At 50.2% G+C, this 17477-nt stretch overlaps 1 protein-coding gene across 2 annotated transcripts; it reads right to left on the minus strand.

Moving 5' to 3' along the window:
• Positions 1–2350: 2350 nt before the first annotated feature.
• On the minus strand, positions 2351–14959 carry LOC311530556 (uncharacterized protein). Of its 2 annotated transcripts, none has more exons than XM_084647327.1 (5): positions 14711–14959; positions 10902–10990; positions 10245–10371; positions 9522–9635; positions 2351–9156 (listed from the first exon to the last, which is right to left on the minus strand). In XM_084647327.1, the coding sequence occupies exons 2-5, from the start codon at positions 10923–10925 to the stop codon at positions 7667–7669; spliced, it is 1755 nt and encodes a 584-aa protein (XP_084503453.1). In that variant the 5' UTR covers positions 10926–10990; positions 14711–14959; the 3' UTR covers positions 2351–7666. The 2 variants fall into 2 exon arrangements, with proteins under 2 accessions (XP_084503453.1, XP_084503452.1); XM_084647326.1 differs by having other exon boundaries at positions 2352–9159.
• Between the last annotated feature and the right edge of the window lie 2518 nt (positions 14960–17477).

Consider the following 17477-nt stretch of genomic DNA (forward strand, 5'->3'; position numbering starts at 1 on the left):
CTTGTGTGCGTGTCCTACCAGGTGTAATTCGTAACAGGGACCAAAGAGGTTAAAGTTACTTTATGCCAAAGTCTTTGCAGGTTTTGGGTCTAGGTTATGACAAAAAGCAGTAAGTCAATGAGACAAACCAACTGGGGTCTGAATGGTGTGTGTTGGTGTGTGTTGGGGGGGGGGTGATGAGGGAAAAGTAAATCTCTCTCACAGATTGTTTGTCCTGGGATGGTTGTGATGCTCATGGATATTGGTTCCATTGCTGGGAAGTGCCTGAATGAGAAAGGAAATAGAAGGTTTTAGACCTTTTTATATTAAATACCTGAGTGTGTCTCGGTCTGTTTCTGTGTCATCATTAAAACGCAGTTTTATGAGTTCAGAGTGGTGATGCTGTTATAAATATGGAAGCCTGAAATCTCGTCTCTTTTATCTGTCCCCCCTGCAGACACTCTGCCGTCTGCACTGGAGACAAAAAGAGGGGAACCCCTAGGACCACACAGAGCGGGTGAGATTTCAGCTGGAGATTGTCTTAAAATTATGAGAAAATTCCAGTGAAAACATCTTCATGAGATTGCAGCTAAAGTTACCAAGCAAACCGACAGCGACCATGACACACACAGCCCTAAAAATAACACATTAAACAGTAAGGAGATCCAGGGGCACTGGGTGAACCTGGGGGCCACGCCCCCCCCACTTTTAAAAGTGGGATGGTCAGGCCCGACCACTTTTTAACATGGGTATAGTTTGGGGGCGGGAGGCCAAGTTCCCCTTCCCCCCCTCCGTCCCAAACGGCAAGCCTTGGGCAGGCATGCAGCGTTGTAGGCAGGGGCTGTGCTTCATGGCAGGGCAGCTGTTCAGCTTCCCTCTGTGAAGCGCAGCCCCTGCCCATGGCGCCAGCCTCTTCCCAGTGCTGGCCCCTCTCAGTGGCTGCACCCCTCCTCCTCCACACCCAAGGCCCTGCCCCCGGCCAAGCCAGAAGCCACAGCTGGGCTGCCACCCAGGGAGCCTGGGCTGCAATGGGGAGCCACGGTCCCTCCACCTGCCCTGGGTGGCACACTCCAGGAAGCAGGGACATGGGCTGGGGGCTGCTCTCAGGCCCCCCAGAAATCCACCCAGAACAGGTGGAGGTCAGGGGGTCTCCACAGCAGCCACGGTTCTCAGCCTGTCCAAGGGGTGGGGCCTTGGCAGGAAGAGGAGTGGGGTGGGGCCACGGAGGGGGCAGGGACACAGGCAGCAGGCCCTGGTGCCACCCCCCAACTCCCACCAAGGCTCTGAAACTCCTGGGGAGATCCCAAGTTGAAGTCACATAAACATAGGGTGACCAGATGTCCCGTGTTTAAAGGGACAGTCCCTTTTCTGGGACTTTTTCTTATATAGGCACCTATTATCCCCCACCCCCTGTCCCATTTTTTCACAATTGCTATCTAGTCACCCTACATAAACACTCCTGACACCAACCTTAGCGCTGAGTTCATGCCTATGCTGAGGAACAGAAACACTCTCCCTGAGCAGCACCCGAACAAAGCTCTCTGCCCTGAGGGCTGACACAGCCCTCTGCTTTACCCCGGTACCGGGCGTTTGCCCCATCGCTCTTCTCCAGTATACTACCTTTCCTTTGGACAGGGCTGGGCTCTCCCACTGGAGCTGCTCACTGCTTCCTGGACTGGGGAAATGCTCTCCCTCTGATGCTGCCAGCTGCTCCCGTCTCTCTAGGCTGGGGATGGGGCCACGCCGTGGCGACGCGGGGGTGGGGCATGAGTGGTCACACGTCCCTCCCCACAACGCACAGGGGGGGCAAGGGGCCAGCAGGCAGAACCAGAATGGAAGAGGCGGGGTCAGAGCCTTTCCTCTTCCAGTTCCGGCCCCGCTGCCCGCCTTGGACGCTGCCCAGTACAGCGCAGTGGCTGGACTCTCCCGGGCAGCTGCTGCACTGCACCAGGCAGCATTCCAGGGAGGCAGCATGGCCGGAGGCTGCCTGGGAGAGCGAGAGGCTGCAGCAGCAAGGGGGTGGCTTGGACTAGCTGCTGTAAATGTAGACAAACTGGTCTGTCTTAACAGTTGGCTGAACACGAAGTAGGACTGAGTCGACTTGTCGGCTCTAAAGTTTTATATTGTTTTGGTTTAGAGTGCAGTTATGTAACAAAAAAAAAATCTACATTTGTAAGTACAACACTCATGATAAATTTGTTAGTCTCTACGGTGCCACAAGTACTCCTGTTCTTTTTACTCATGATAAAGAGATTGCACTACAGTACTTGTAATGAGGGAACTGAAAAATACTATTTATTTTATCATTTTACAGTGCAAATATTTGTAATCAAAAATAGTAATATAAACTGAGCACAGTATACTTTGTATTCTGTGTTGTAATTGAAATCAATATATTTCAAAATGTAGAAAAACCATCCACACTATTTAAGAAATTTCAGTTGATATTCTATTGTTTCACAGTGTGATTAATCATGATTAACTTTTTAAATCACAATTTTTTAGTTCATTGCGTGAGTTAACTGTGATTAATCGACAACCCTAAAATAAACCATTAAAAACAACAACAAAGTTTTTTTAAAAAAAGCAAAATAGAAACAAATACAAAACACACTGAACTTCAAAGTTCCCCTCCCCCTGGATCGGCTACAGGATTTGAATAGTCTCTTCAGATCCCCAACGCGCACCCCACCACTTCAGCTCTGGGAATACAGTAGTTGCTGTGCTGTGTGTGGATCAGCCACCAGCAGGGACAGGACACATGCTTTGCCAGTGGGTTACACAAGTATTTGCTAGTCATCAGTAGAACATTTTTGATCAGGACTCTGGGTTCCTATTGCTGACTCCTCTGGTTGGAGGGTGAGGGAAGCTCCTTAAAAGTGTGTGTGTGGGGGGGGGGAACCATCACCCCTCCCCCTGCACTGCCCCATTCCTGCCACCCCTGTGCCATCCCTTCCCCTCAAGCTCCCACTCTTGCAACACCCCTTCCCCATGAGGCCCCACCCTTGCCTGCCCCTTCCTCCATGAGGCCCCCTCCCACTGTTCCTCACTCTTATGACCAGTAAAAAGTCTTTTAAAAGTGATGGGGCCATGGCCCCCCTATTCTGGTACCTCTGGTGTGGTGAAATGGTTAGCAACAGGAAAGCCAAAGAACATATATTTGACACTTTGAGACTAAAGCCAGTGGGGATGAGTAGCTAATACCTGGGGCTTCCACACTAGAGACCCTAGTTCTAGTCCCCATTTTGACCTTGTGCAACTTCTCTGTTAACTTATTAGCACACTGGGCTGCAAAGGTGTCCAATACTAGATTGCGTTCTAGGGCTGGAGATATGAAGTCTTGGTCAGCCATAAGAGCTGGGAAGTGTCTGCAAACACAAACAGCACTCATTAGAAGTGAGATGATTTTTACTCACGGCTTCTGGCTTGTTTCACTGTACCACAGCCCACGTGTTTTGTCCTTGTCATTGGAGAGCATCCCCACTCCCCCATCCCACTGTTCCACTAAGCAGTCTGGGAACTGTCTCATTGGCAGAGTCAGCTGCAAGTCAAGTGGACTGAGGGATTCATCTCTCCAGCCTCCTCCTCAAAGCTCCTGGAGGCCACTTCTGTCAGCCAAAAGTAACTACATGTCACATGTGTCTGACTGATGACTACAATTCTCAGGCAATACGTTCACCAGCTAAAAAAAACCCAGAAGCAGTGAGATCCTCTGCCTGAGCTCATCCACCAGAGCGGACAGCCTCTGACTGCCAAGAAGCAGGAAGACTGACTGGTTAGAAGGAAATTTACAACCGTGTAACCAGTTAGCCTTACATACTCATGACAATGTGTCTCATCACAGTATGAGTCAGGATCTGTAACAATATTGTATCCCATTGCTCATGAAGTAACCAGCTGCTTCCCCAGCAGCATCTCTGCTCAGCACGCCTTTCCCATTGCAGCTGCAGCTCCTGTTCTGGTTCCAGAAGGCCACTCCCCAGATTCACTGTTCATCTGATCTCAAAGCCACTTTGCTGCAATAGACTCTTGGATGCAGTGCCTAGCCATGAAAGAGCTGCAGAATGAAGGAGTGTGACTGATGGCTAGAAATCTCCAGCCATGCATTATCCAGCAAAACAGGAGCAGTGCTGGCCTTCCTCTTAAAGAAAATAATTTCAGTTCACACCATCCAGCTGCAAAAACGTATGAATTCCACAGTGCAATGCATTAAATAACTGCAACATTGTACCAGCTGTATGGCACCCCTTGTAACTAACCACATCCCTGGCAAGTGCTCCATTCTCACCACAGCTGGAGTTCCCTTTCTGGTCCAGGTGGCTGCTCCCCAGAGTCACCCAGGCCCCCTCTGTCTGTCCCCAGATCTCCTCCTGAAGCCAGACTGGACAAGTGGCCTGAGAGCCTTGGGGCCTGGAGTTCTCTGGTTAGCCCATCCCCTGTACAGAGTAGGAGCCCTAGGGCCAGCTCCCTGCACATCCGCTGCCATCTGCAAAGAGCCAGGAGTCCACAAGAGCTGGGGAGACTGTGCAGGGAAACCGAAGCAGTAGCCACCAGGCTAAGAACAAATGTGACAGCTGCCCTCTTGGCCAGCACAGAACCAGGGACCCCTATAGCTCTGTTTATCCCACACCCTGTGCAGTGCAGGACCCCTAGTGCAAGATCTCCTCACTCCCACTGCCCTTGGCTATTGGGCCCCAGCCCTCACCCAGAGGACAGGAGCTTGGTCTCCGTGGGCCAATGAGTCCCTGGTGTCTCTGCTGGGGCTGACAAAAAGGGACAAAATCAGTTCGGGCCTTGCTAGGTATGGTTGTGTGAGAAGGGGTCACCTGCCCCACTAGGGCCCAGGCGGAGATCCCAGCACATTCCAACCTGGCCCCCGAGCCACTATCAGATGGACATTCAGCCTCTGTATGCTGGTGCAGGAGGCATTGGGTCATTGCCCTGGGGGAAGCTGCTGGGGGAGGGAGATTTCCTGCTCACAGCCTCAATGGTCTGGTTTTACTTTAATTCCCCACCAGATAAGGAGACTGACAGAGACTGTGGGTGAGGGAGAAAGATTTGTGTCTGTTTCTTCATCCCTTCCTCCACATTCTTATTTACAATGTCACCAGAAAATGAGAACAGGCATTTGCATGGCATTTCTGTAGCTAGCACTGCAATGTATTTACGTGCCAGATATGCTAAACATTCGTATGCCCCTTCATGCTTTGGCCACTGTTCCAGAGGACATGCTTCCATGCTGATGACACTTGTTAAAAAAATAATGCATTCATTAAATTTGTGATTAGAACGAGGGAATCCCTAGTGGAGAAGCCGGCCTAGGGAATGCAAGCAGAACTGGAGGGAGATGGGAGATGTGTCCAGTAGGTGAGCACAGAAAGCAGCTGTGTATTCAGAGACAGCCTGAGCATTTTAGAGCAGGCCTAAAAAATGATACACTTTCACTCCTGTCTACTTCTAAAGGGGAATCTACAAACCCCATACTGAGGTTTTTAGGGGGAGGGGAGCCCCTCCTGCCTGCAAGCAAGCAGCCTGATCACACCCCAACACAGCTGCCTCTACTACCAATAACAGAGGCAGGCTCCCACAGCTGCAACCAGTAAGGGAGACAAGACCTGCTATAAAAGGAGAGAGCACAGAGACAGTGGGCGGGCATGGCAGAAAGGGCTGGGACAATGGAGTCCTCTTACTATTGGGCTGTCTCTAGAGACACAGCCCAAAAGAACAGATGCAAACTGCTAGGCCTCATTAGATCCTAGGGGCCAACCGAAAAAAGCCAATCGGGGGTAGTAGAGATCCCCTTGAAAGACCACATCAGGGACTGTGACATCACCATTATCACCTGACTCTGCACAGACTGACCTAGTGACTGGGGGGAGGGTCAGTGAGAGGATAATCAGAAAAATTCTGTGCGTGTGTCCATCTGTTCCCTAATCTTCCTTTCCCAGGTTCTGGCTGCAGATTTTCCCCAGACGCTTCACTCAAAAGCACACTGGTTCAGATGAAAACATAAAACAAGATTATTAACTACAGAAAAATCGAAGTTGAATATAAATTATATCAAACAGATCAAAGCAGATTACCTAGTAAATAAACCAAACCTCAAACTAAGCCTAAAAGACTAGAAAGTTTGGATATGAACTAACAATTTTTCATCCTGACTGATGATACAATCAGACTTACAGATGCTGAAGGCACAAGCTGCACCTGCTTTGCAGCTTGAGCTCCCTACCCCTGTTCCAAGTCATTTTCTTTCAGAGCTTCTTTCAGGTGTTCAGCAGTGGGAGAGTGAACAACCACCAATGAGGTCACTTCCTGCCTTACATAGCTTTTCCATATGGCAGAAACCCTTTCTTTCAAACTTGGTTCCCAGACCAGTTTGTGGAAAAACACAGGTCCCCAAAACAGAGATCAGTGTCATGTGGTCTGGTCATATGCCATGGCATACCTTGCTGAGTCACAGCACCCATTGCTCATAGGCTGTCTGGAGCGTTCTCAGGAAGGCTCACCAGGTGGGGGATAAGATTCTCCTAAGGCCTAGTGTTTCCCCTGATGGCCCATTACCTAACATAGGCCCTTCCCAACGCGCTGTCTAGACTGGAAGCATCTTGCCTAGTGCGTGTCGCCCAGGTGTAACTACATTTGAAATAAAGACACATAGGCTTTGTCTACACTAGCAACGTCAAAGCACTGCCGCGGCTCTCCCAGCGCTCTAAAAAAACCATCCCCACAAGGGGCGTAGCTAACAAGAGCGCTGAAACTTGCATCGCTCAAGGGGGAGCTTTTTCATACCCCTGAGTGAGAAAGTTTCAACGCTGTAAAGTGCCAGTGTAGACAAGGCCATAATCACGATTCATAACTGCAGATACCAAAATGATACATGCTTACAAATAGGATCCTCATATTCAGCAAATCAGAACTTTTCCAATGACACCTTACATGACCCATCTTGTACAAAATGCATCATAATTATGCCATAATAATATCATAGCAATGTTACAATGACGAGTATGAGGTGTAGTGTCAAAGGCAGTTTCTCTCTCCCTTCCCCCAGCAGGTTCCCAGGAGGCAGGAAGGCCCATCAGTTCAGCAGCCAGGGCTGCAGCAGGGTGGAGGGGCTGACTGGGACTTCTCCTCCTCTGCCCGGGGTTTGCTTAGACCAGGCAAAGCCAGAGGGTCACTAATCAGCTGCTGCTGGAACCTGCCCCTAGAGGCAGGCAGTTGGAAACCTGGAAGCCAAATGCCACTGCGGTGTGTGGTAATTAGGAAATGGAGTTTTTACTGAGGCCAGCCCTAATCAGGGCACTGAGAGAATTTCTCTCCAGTGTGGAGGAGTCTCTGATGTCCAATATGGTGTTAGCTCCAACTGAAGCATTTTCCATGCTAAGAACATCTGAGAGGCTCCTCCCTGTGTGGATTTGCTGATGCTTGATGCCCTGTAAGCACCAAATGAAGCTTCCCCCCACATTCAAGCTCTTTCTTTTGTGAACTATCTGATGGGGAATAATGCGTGAGCTCAGACTGAATCTTTCCCTGGAGTTACTGAAGCTTTTCCCACAAACCAAGGGTTCTCTCTCGTGTGTGGACTGTCTGATGTCGAGCAAGGTTTGATCTTCAATTGAAACTTTTTCCAAAGTTAAAGCATTTATAAATTCTGGCCCATGTGGATTCTCAGATGTTTATGAAATTATGAGCTGGGACTGAAGCTTTTCCCTTCATCCAAGTATTTATGGGGTTTCTCTCTTGTGTGGATTCTCCCATGCTTAATAAGGCTTGAGTGCTGACTGAAACTTTTCCCACAGTCCAAGCATTTAAAGGGTTTCTCTCCCGTGTGGATTCTCCCGTGCTTAATAAGGCTTGAGCGCTGACTGAAACTGTTCCCACAGTCCAAGCATTTAAAGGGTTTCTCTCCCGTGTGGATTCTCCCGTGCTTAATAAGGCTTGAGTGCTGACTGAAACTGTTCCCACAGTCCAAACATTTAAAGGGTTTCTCTCCCGTGTGGATTCTTTCATGGCTAATAAGGCCTGAGGTCCGACTAAAACTTTTCCCACAGTCCAAGCATTTATAAGGTTTCTCCCCCGTGTGGGTTCTCTGATGTATAATAAGGGCTGATGGTGCACTGAAACTTTTCCCACACTCAAGGCATTTATATGGTCCCTCTCCTGAGTGGATTTTCCTATGGCTAATAAGGCCAGAGCTCTGACTGAAACTTTTCCCACAGTCCAAGCATTTATAAGGTTTCTCTCCCGTGTGGATTCTCCCGTGCTTAATAAGGCTTGAGCTCTCACTGAAACTTTTCCCACAGTCCAAACATTTAAAAGGTTTCTCTCCCTTGTGGATTCTCCCATGTTTAATAAGGCTTGAGCGCTGACTGAAACTTTTCCCACAGTCCAAGCATTTTAAAGATTCCTCTCCCATGTGTGTTTTCTGATGTACAATAAGGGCTGATGGTGCACTGAAGCTTTTCCCACAATCAAGGCATTTATATGGCTGCTCTCCTGTGTGGATTTTCCCATGGCTAGTAAGACCAGAGCTCTGACTGAAACTTTTCCCACAGTCCAAGCATTTATAAGGTTTCTCTCCAGTGTGGATTCTCTGATGTACAATAAGGGCTGATGGTGCACTGAAGCTTTTCCCACAATCAAAGCATTTATATGGCCTCTCTCCCGTGTGGATTCTCCTGTGGCAAATCAGGCCTGAGAGCTGACTGAAGCTTTTCCCACACTCAAGGCATGTATAGGGTCGCTCTCCTGTGTGGATTCTCCCGTGGCTAACAAGGCCTGAGTGCTGACTAAAAGTTTTCCTACACTTCAAGCATTCATAGGGTCTCTCTCCTGTGTGGATTCTCCCATGCTTTATAAAGCCAGACAGCCGACTGAAGCTTTTCCCACAGTCCAAGCATTTATAGGATCTCTTTTTTTTGTGATTTGTCTGCAGGGCTGTGGTTTCCTTGGGACCATTGCCTCCTCTCCCACATTCAATGGATTCATCCACTTTCTTCCTTGGGCTGTTTCCCAGTTTTCTCTCTGACCTGTGCCAATTACTCCAGGCTTTTCTCTGTTCCAAGCACTGGGAAAAATTACTGTCAGATCTCAAAATGGTCCACTGCATTTCCAGTTGCTCAGGACCTTCCTGCTGTGGATTCCCCTCTTCGTTCTCACTCACTGTCTTGTCACCTGCTGGGGGAGAGAGAGAATCCAGTCAGGAGTCATTGCCTGGGCTGGTCAAAAGGACAGAAAGGGGAACAGCAAAGAGGAAAAACACAATACAGTAACTGTTGGGGAGACTGAGAAACTGGATTCCGCCTCCACATCCCATCCAAACACTCACAGGGAAGTGAAGTCAGGGAGAAAACTCCTTACAGCTAACAGGGTGGGTGGGAAACCATGAGCGATATCTGCCATGATGATATGACACCTCCTGACCACAACCTGACCTGGGTGAGATGAGGCAGAACTGAGGGGGCTCACAGCACATTTTGGAGATTTTCAGTTTTTTCCTTCATTTGCCAGTTTCTGTGTCAGTATCACAGACTCCTCACCTGTGTGGGTGTCTCTTGGGATCTTCCTTTCCTCAGAAGCTTGGAGATCCGGGACCCACGGCTCTTCCCCTGCTTCCAGCTGGGTGATCAGGTCAGGTTTGGGAACGGGGAGTCCTACTCAGGGGGTGAAATCAGGCATGAGCAGAGGGCACGGAGGATTGGTGGAGTATTTATCACAAAGGGCACATCTTGAGTTTAACCTGACCCCATGATTTGCTGGGGGGTTGTGGGATCTGAACAGATGGGAACATGGTCACTGAACCCCCTTGGAATTGGGCAGTGTCTGGAGGGGAGGGAGAGTTGTCACACCCTCACTAGGAGTTTTCAGGATCTGTGTGCTCTGGGGGATTTGCTGAGGCACATGCAGCTCTGATGTTAACCCCCTGCCTCTGTTTAAACCTCAGAGCCCTCCCCACATATGGAGCTAGTCCCATGAAGAAAGATACAGAGAACCTGTTTGAAGTGAGAATTAATGCAGAGAGGATAATACTCTGCTTCTGCCCCCATGACAACTGGAGGGATGGAGATGAATTAGCATGTCCATTAGCTCCATGAATCCCTTATCCTATTGGAGGGGGTTTGGAGGTGAACGGTTCTCTAACCCTGGAGCTGTGGACTACGTGACCCATTCCCCTCTAATGTAACTGACCAGGGAAGAACCTGACCAGGTGCAGAAATACAGGGCCCCATGGCTTCAATAGCTGAGGGGACAGGAATCCTTACCCAGTGAGGTCACATTCTCATAATTCTCCTGCATGACGTCCCTGTAGAGAGCTCTCTGACCAGGGTCCAGCAGAATCCCCTGCCCCTCCGTGAAGTACACAGCCACCTCCTCGAAGGTCACTGGCATCTGAAACAACAGGTGCTCCCCACTCAGTGCCTGCTGCCCCAGCCACAATCCCACTATTCATGGGGGAAGAAGCCCGAAAATGGGACAGCTCTGGGAGGGCCAGAGGAGCAGAATCCCACCCCCACCCTGCTCAGAGTGGCCAGGAGGTTCCAGGGAACAGAGAGAAGGGGAGAACTCCTTGTCCCTCCCAGAAGATGGAGGAGGGCAGGGTCTTCTTATTTATCACCCACCTACTACACACAAGCTGATGTGGGAAGCAGTCCCTTTGTATTTCACCGCAGTCTCTGCCTAGTGGGTTCAGGCTCCAGAACCCTGGTCTGTTTTCCCAGCCCCATCCAGGGGGTTACTTCCTGTTTCAGAAACGGGGGAATGTTCACCCCGCCAATGGGCCTGTTAATAAATCAGGTCCTAGGCTGAGCATGTCCCAGCAGGTTTAACACACCCTGTCCCTTCCCTGCCTCACCCTGTTTGTTTCTGCCCCTCCCCCTCTACAGTAATCCTCCCCACCAGCTCCCCCCAGAATCTCCTACCTGAGCTGGATCCACCACATCCATTTCCCTTCCCTGTCCCCTAGGAAGATGGGATGATCTGGAGCAAAACGGGGTTGTTATTCTGCAGCCTGTCAGGGTGAGAAGGGAAATTGGGGAGGTTTCTGAATTAGCGTTAGTCCCTTTCACACCCCGATTCCCCCCACGCTCTTTCCCTGCAGACAGACACTCTAGACTCCGCCATGCTGGGAAAACCCTCAGTTACCTTATTACAATGAAGACCTGATCTCCCTGCCCCCTGAGACTAAACCCATGAGACACTTTTAAACCCTCCCAGGAACAGAGTCTCTGAGCCAAATGCTAGAAAAGAGCAGAATCAAAGATGCTGATTTGGGGGATCCCCCCTGACACTGTCCCCAGGGCAACACATTCCCCAGCAGCACAGGGACGAGGCAGAGGCAGGAACTGGCTTTTCTTCCCTCTGCTCCTCACCTTCTCCTCAGGAAAGTCAACCTGCCCCAGGGTGCTGCAGGGAATGGAGCTGGGCAGGGCAGGGAGCTTGGAACCTCCCTCCCCACTTATTGCTCCTGCAGCCCCTGCCAGTCTCTCCACTCTCCCCTCTGCATGGAAGGGCTGGTTACTGTCCTGCCATTCCTGTTGGTGCTTCCTCTCCAATAGTTACTGCCACCGCTAACAGTGTGCGCCTGGGTGTGTCGGGGCAGCAGCTCTGGGTGTTTCGGGGGCAGCAGACACCTGGGAGCAGAGCTGGGGCAGAGCGGGCGCCATCTCTGCAGAGTCACTTTCCTGCCTATAGGTCTCTCTCATCACCTGCACTCTCTGGCTCAGGAGTTGATGCCAGCAGAGTCCAGGGCTGCCCTAGAGGGCTAGTTCCAGCCACAGGAGAAAGTCCCCCCTCAGCTGGACACAGAGGGGCTTTAATGATGGTCTGTCCCAGCACAGACCCCGCTGGGGAGCAGCAGCTGCTCAGTCTGGACTCCCAGATCACAATGGAGGCAGCATCATGTGCCCCAGGAAGCTCAGCCAGCTCTAGGGTTCCAGTATCCTTAGTACGAAGAGAGAGACTGACACCAGCCTCTTTGGCCTTAGCAATTACCAGAGCCCTCTGGTGGTGGCAGCTAATAACCAAGCCTCCCTGTGCTGCCCCTGCAGCCCCCAGGGACAGTCAGGCCAATGTTGATTTCATTTGCCCACCTAGACTCATAGTGGAATTGGAGACCCAGTTCAAACTGGTATTTTATACATTAACCGGAACCGAATCTCAACCATAAATTTGTTTTACTGACTGAACCTCAACAGAACTGAACAAAAAAAAAAAGAGGGTGGGGGTGGGGGAAGAGTGCTGTTACCAGTTAAAATAAAGATTCAGCATTTTTTAAGCTCATTATATGAAGAAAAAAAAAAACAACCCTACAGTGATCTTATTTCCATTTAAGAGAGCGATGGCTCCCATTCTGCCCCAGGATAGTGAGAAGAGAATGAGAATAGAAGGGGGCCAGACCACAAGCGCAGGGAGGGAGGGAGAGGGGAAGCTTGGGAGCTGCCTGCACACCATGGGAGGCAGAAGCGGGGCCAGAGGTAGGTGAGCCACCTCTAAGAAGTCCCTCTGGGGAGAGAAGAGGTGGGATGCTCCATGGGCCCTGAAGTTCATAATAACTCTTCAAGTCCAAGGGCAAAGGTTAATGGCTCCCCAACCTTCGCCTCTTAGACAGGCCTCCTTCCACCACTCCCAGCCCCTGGGGCAGCTCTTCCCTCCAGTTGCCGCACTTGAGGCAGGGTTCATGATCCAAGCTCCCTTCCTCAGTGAAGCCACCTGCAGGGCTCCCTCCCAGCCTCCTCCGGGCACTGTCTGATACCCACCCCTACCCCAGATAGATACGTTTCTCTCATATGTATATCTTGATCCTAGACATCAATTCCCACTGTCAGCAGAGGACAAAGTCAAGGCAAAATTTCATTATACCAAAACATGGATAAAGATGGAAATGTTTGAGTCAGAAGTCAGAAATAATGATATCACAGAACCAATGTCAGACACGTCTGAAATTGAAAGACGAATTGGAACTTATGCTGAACTCTTGTGAAACCTCTAAAAAGGAAGCGATATCTGGACAAAGGCAAGCCCAAAAAAGGATTGGGCAAATTCCTGATTCATTCGCAGATGGGCCACATCACCATAAGAAAGAAAACATACCAAACTACTGGGAACATCTGAAAAATGTCACGCCCAAGCTAAATCAACTAGCAACTGGCAGTTCCAGCAACACAAGTGAGCGTCGAAATACAATTTCCAGGCCTCAAGTGTATCCTTTCACTGCAGAGGTCCAATATGACAAAGCAAATGTTTAAATATTTTTTTTAGGTTTCTCAAACAGATTGTTTAGGAAAAATAATCACGTATATTTGACAACATAAAAACACATGGAAAATTCATGTAAAGCTAGTTACTAAATACACAAATAATCAAAAATCAAAACAGTTTCCATTTTAAATTGCAGATCTTTCTTGGATTTACTTCTACTAAGATTGAAACAGGATTTAAACCGGTAACTGAACTTCTATTTTTGTTTCTTTGGGTGGCTTGAACCAGAAATGAAACCGAACCTACTGAATGGAACTGAACCTCAATCAAACCAAAACAAATACCAGTTGGATTCCTTGCCTGCTGTTGCTAACAGTGACTCTGGTTTGACACAGAAATCAGAGCAGGAACCTGTTCAGTCCTGTCAGCCTCAAACATTTATCATTCAGGAGTCGGACCCCACAAATAATGAGACTGTCTTAAAAAAACCCCAAGACTAAGGGCCTGTCTACACTACCGTTGGAGATCGGCAACTTCAGCTACATGAATAACGTAGCTGAAGTCAAAGTACTTAGATCTGCTTACTGTGGTGTCTTCCCTATGGTGTGTCGACGGGAGACACTCTCCCATCGATTTCCCTTGTGCTTCTCCTTGAGGTGGAGTACCGGAGTCAACAGGAGAGTGATCGGCGGTCGATTTATCGCATATTAGATGCGATAAATCCAGCCCCTGCTGAATTGATCACTGCCCCGTCCATCCAGCTGGTAGTGAAGACATGCCCTAAATTAGGAGCAGGGAGTGTGTGTGCGCATGGGGGTGGGGGCGAAAGCGTAATATTTGCCTTGTAAATTCTGAGTAGGGGGAGGTCCACTGCACCCCGCTTGTTTAACCATTACTAGGGAAAAAGATTCCCCACTGCCTGCTGGGCGGGGCAGCCCCATCCCCCTTTCCTACCCCATGGGCTGGGGGAGCTGCCATTATATCTCTCACCATCCCCCTCCCCTCTGGCTCTCCCTTCCTCAGCCCATCTCCGCTTGCTCTCATATTCTCCCTCCAGCTTCCCCAGTCACCCCTCCCCATATCCCCCCACTCAGAGTTTCCCTCTATTCCAGCTCTGTTCCCCTGAGCCCCAGAATCCTCCCCCTGCTTCCTGTGTGTTCCCTCAGCCTCCCTTCAGCAGCCCCACATCCCCACGGCCCTAACACCCCTGTATCCCTGTCCACCCCCCCCCACCCTGCCCCCTGCAACCCTGTTCACCCCTTCCTACTCCCTCACACACCCCTGTTCACCTCTGGCTCTCAGAGCCCCCTGCCCCTCTTCAGTCCCCTTCTGGCTCCCCACATGTCGCTGTCCCACCCCTAATCCCTCCCACTCAGGGCAAACCATGGGAGCTGGCAGCCAGCTTTCCTCTGCCCAATGCAGCGAATCGCGGCCAGCCCAGCTGGGAGCAGCCTGGGGCATCCCCCTGCCCCTGCAGACAGGCTGCTCCGGGGGCAGCGCTCCGTGGGGAGGGGGGGGGGGCAGGTCTCACCTTCTCGCCACGTGGGGCAGGGCCCTGGGTCCCAGTAGGGGCGTCGGGACAGGCTGGGATCTGTACTGGGAGAGTCTCTCGGGGAGCAGCAGCAATGTTCCTCCCTCGATAGGAAACCTCCCCCGCCTGCAGCCAGGGCTCTGGGGTCCCCAGCGGCGGCAGCAGCCGAGGCCCTGGGGTCTTGCAAGGAAGGTGGGTTGCAGCGTAACAGAGTCACTGCAGAGACGGCAATTCCCTTCCTGCGGCCAGGCTGCGTGACCCCGGGGATGGCTCCGTCCGGTGCCTCCTGGGTCCTAGTGAGATCGATTGCACTAGGTTTGGCCTGCGTGTGTGTCGGTTATTGTTATTATTTATTGTATTGTCATCCCCTGACCCACCGATGGGGGGAGGGGGTGGTTAGTGGTCAATTGCCCAGGGGCCCGGTGATTTAAAAGGGCCCGGGCAGATGGGATAATTTTTATTTAAAAAATACATAACTAAGATTAAAAAAGACCATCCCCCTGCCCCAGACCTTCCCTCTCTGGAGGGCCACATTCGCTAGGAATAGGCAGCTCCTCTCAGCATTAAGGAGGCATGATGCATAGAAGGCCCCCTGTCAGTGGGCAGACAGAGAGGAGCCATCCAGACTGGACGTCTATGAAGACACTGGATTTTTCCCAAGAGTTCCCAGGATTAACCCAGTGTGACGTGATCCCGGGGTGCAGCTTGGGACCATGGGACCGCTGTGCCCCCTGAACTCTCTCCAGCTTAGGCTGTCTCTCACAGTGCCTTGCTAGTGACCAGCAGCCAACCCCTCCAGGTGCTGTTGTCACTCAGCACAACCGCATATGGAGCCCCACGCCCAGCTAGATTGCAGGAATACTCTCAGAGCCACTCATGAAACACAGAGAGGCACCACCCAGATCCCAGCACTGTACCCCAGGAATATACCGCCCTGCACTGCTCAAGATTAATTTATTAATTGGTTCACCACTTCATCAATGGAAAGTGGACATACACCAGCCTTTGTAAAACCTGAGCAGGTTTACCACACACACTTCATACAAACTCACCGGTAAAGATAAACAGTAAAAGAAGTTTATTGACTATAAGGATAGAATTTAAATGACTATAAGTGATAGGCAAAAAGTCAGCATAGTTACCAAAATAAAATATAAGCATGCAGTCTAAACTCTCAACTCTATTAGAATGGGCAACAACTAGATCAAGCAGTTTTTCTGACCCCACTGGATATTGCAGTCCATAGTACACAGATTTCACCCTTGAAATCTGGGCCAGTCCCTTCAGTTGGAATTTCCAGTCTTCTCAGTGTCCTGGTTGCTCGCAGCATAGGTGAGTGAAGGAGAAAGGCCAAGCATCATGTGGCTACTGTGTTCTGTTTTATACCCTCAGTTCCATGCACTTGGGGAGCACAAGTCCAGGCATGTCTGGGGGCATTGTTGAGTCTCTAAGCAAGGTTGAGCAATTCCCCTCATGTGGCCTCATGCAGGTGAGTCATTGAATTGCAGCTCCCTTGCTGGACAATGGCTGGTGAAGTCTGTTCAACAGCACCCACCCAGGTGTTGGTTACCTCCCTTGTCATTGTCTCTGTGGAGCTACTATCTGGGCGCCTCCCAAATCCACAGCATGTTTTAGTGACAACCACACAGCACATTCTCATAACTTCATATGCATTAATTATATACATATTTAGATAGAAAAATTATTTTCAGCAGATCATAGCCTTTCCCCTGATACCTTACAAGGCATGCCTTGTAAGGGAAAATCACAATGATATAAAAATGAGGAATGTGGGGGTCACAGGATGCTCCCTCAAGGTATAGAATGTCTTACCGGGATATGGGGGTGATGGGTTTTTGGTCCTACAGAAGCTGCCCAGAACCTAGAGAGCGAGAGGACATGTTTTCCGGTGACACTGACTGTGGCGGGATTCACTCTGGTAAGAGATTGATCCAGGAAGCAGTTTGTAAGCTATGGTCTCTTTTCTCCACAGTATGTTCACAGCCAGCTAGCACAGCGTTGAGCTGCAAGGTCTTCCCTAGTTCGGGCCGTGGAGTTGTCAGTGGTATGCCACCAGGTTCCTCTGGTTACCAGGAGGAAACACAAGGAGGAGGGTACAAGATGAGAAGCCTCCCGATTCATATTGAGAAAGTAGGACAATTGGCTAGTTATCTTAAGTGCATGTACACGAACACAAGAAGCCTGGGAAACAAACAGGAAGAACCGGAAGTCCTGGCACAATCAAGGAACTATGATGTGATTGGAATAACAGAAACTTGGTGGGGCAGTTCACATGACTGAAGCACTGTCATGGATAAGTATAAACTGTTCAGGAAGGACAGGTAGGGGAGGAAAGGTGGAGGAGCTGCATTGTATGTAAGAGAGCGATGTATGTATGTTTGAAACTGGAGAAAAGCCTGCTGAGAGTCTTTGGGTTAAGTTTAGAGCAGCAAGGGTGATGTCGTGGAGGGCGTGTGCTATAGACCACTGGATCAGAAGGATGAGGTAGACGAGGCTTTCTTCGGACAACTAACTGAAGTTTCCAGATCACAGGCCCTGGTTCTAATGCGGGACTTCAATCACCCTGACATTTGCTGCGAGAGCAATACAGCAATGCACAGACAATCCAGGAAATTTTTGGAGAGTGTTGGGGACAACTTCCTGGTACAAGTGCTGGAGGAACCGACTAGGGGCCGTGCTCCTCTTCAGTACCAGGTTTACCATGGCGCCGAGCCCAGGCTCCAAAGGGGCCCCGGCCTGGCCCGCT

This window comes from Lepidochelys olivacea (genome assembly GCF_965140295.1).
Source record: "Lepidochelys olivacea isolate rLepOli2 genome assembly, chromosome: 14".
In the NCBI taxonomy this organism is placed as follows: domain Eukaryota; kingdom Metazoa; phylum Chordata; order Testudines; family Cheloniidae; genus Lepidochelys; species Lepidochelys olivacea.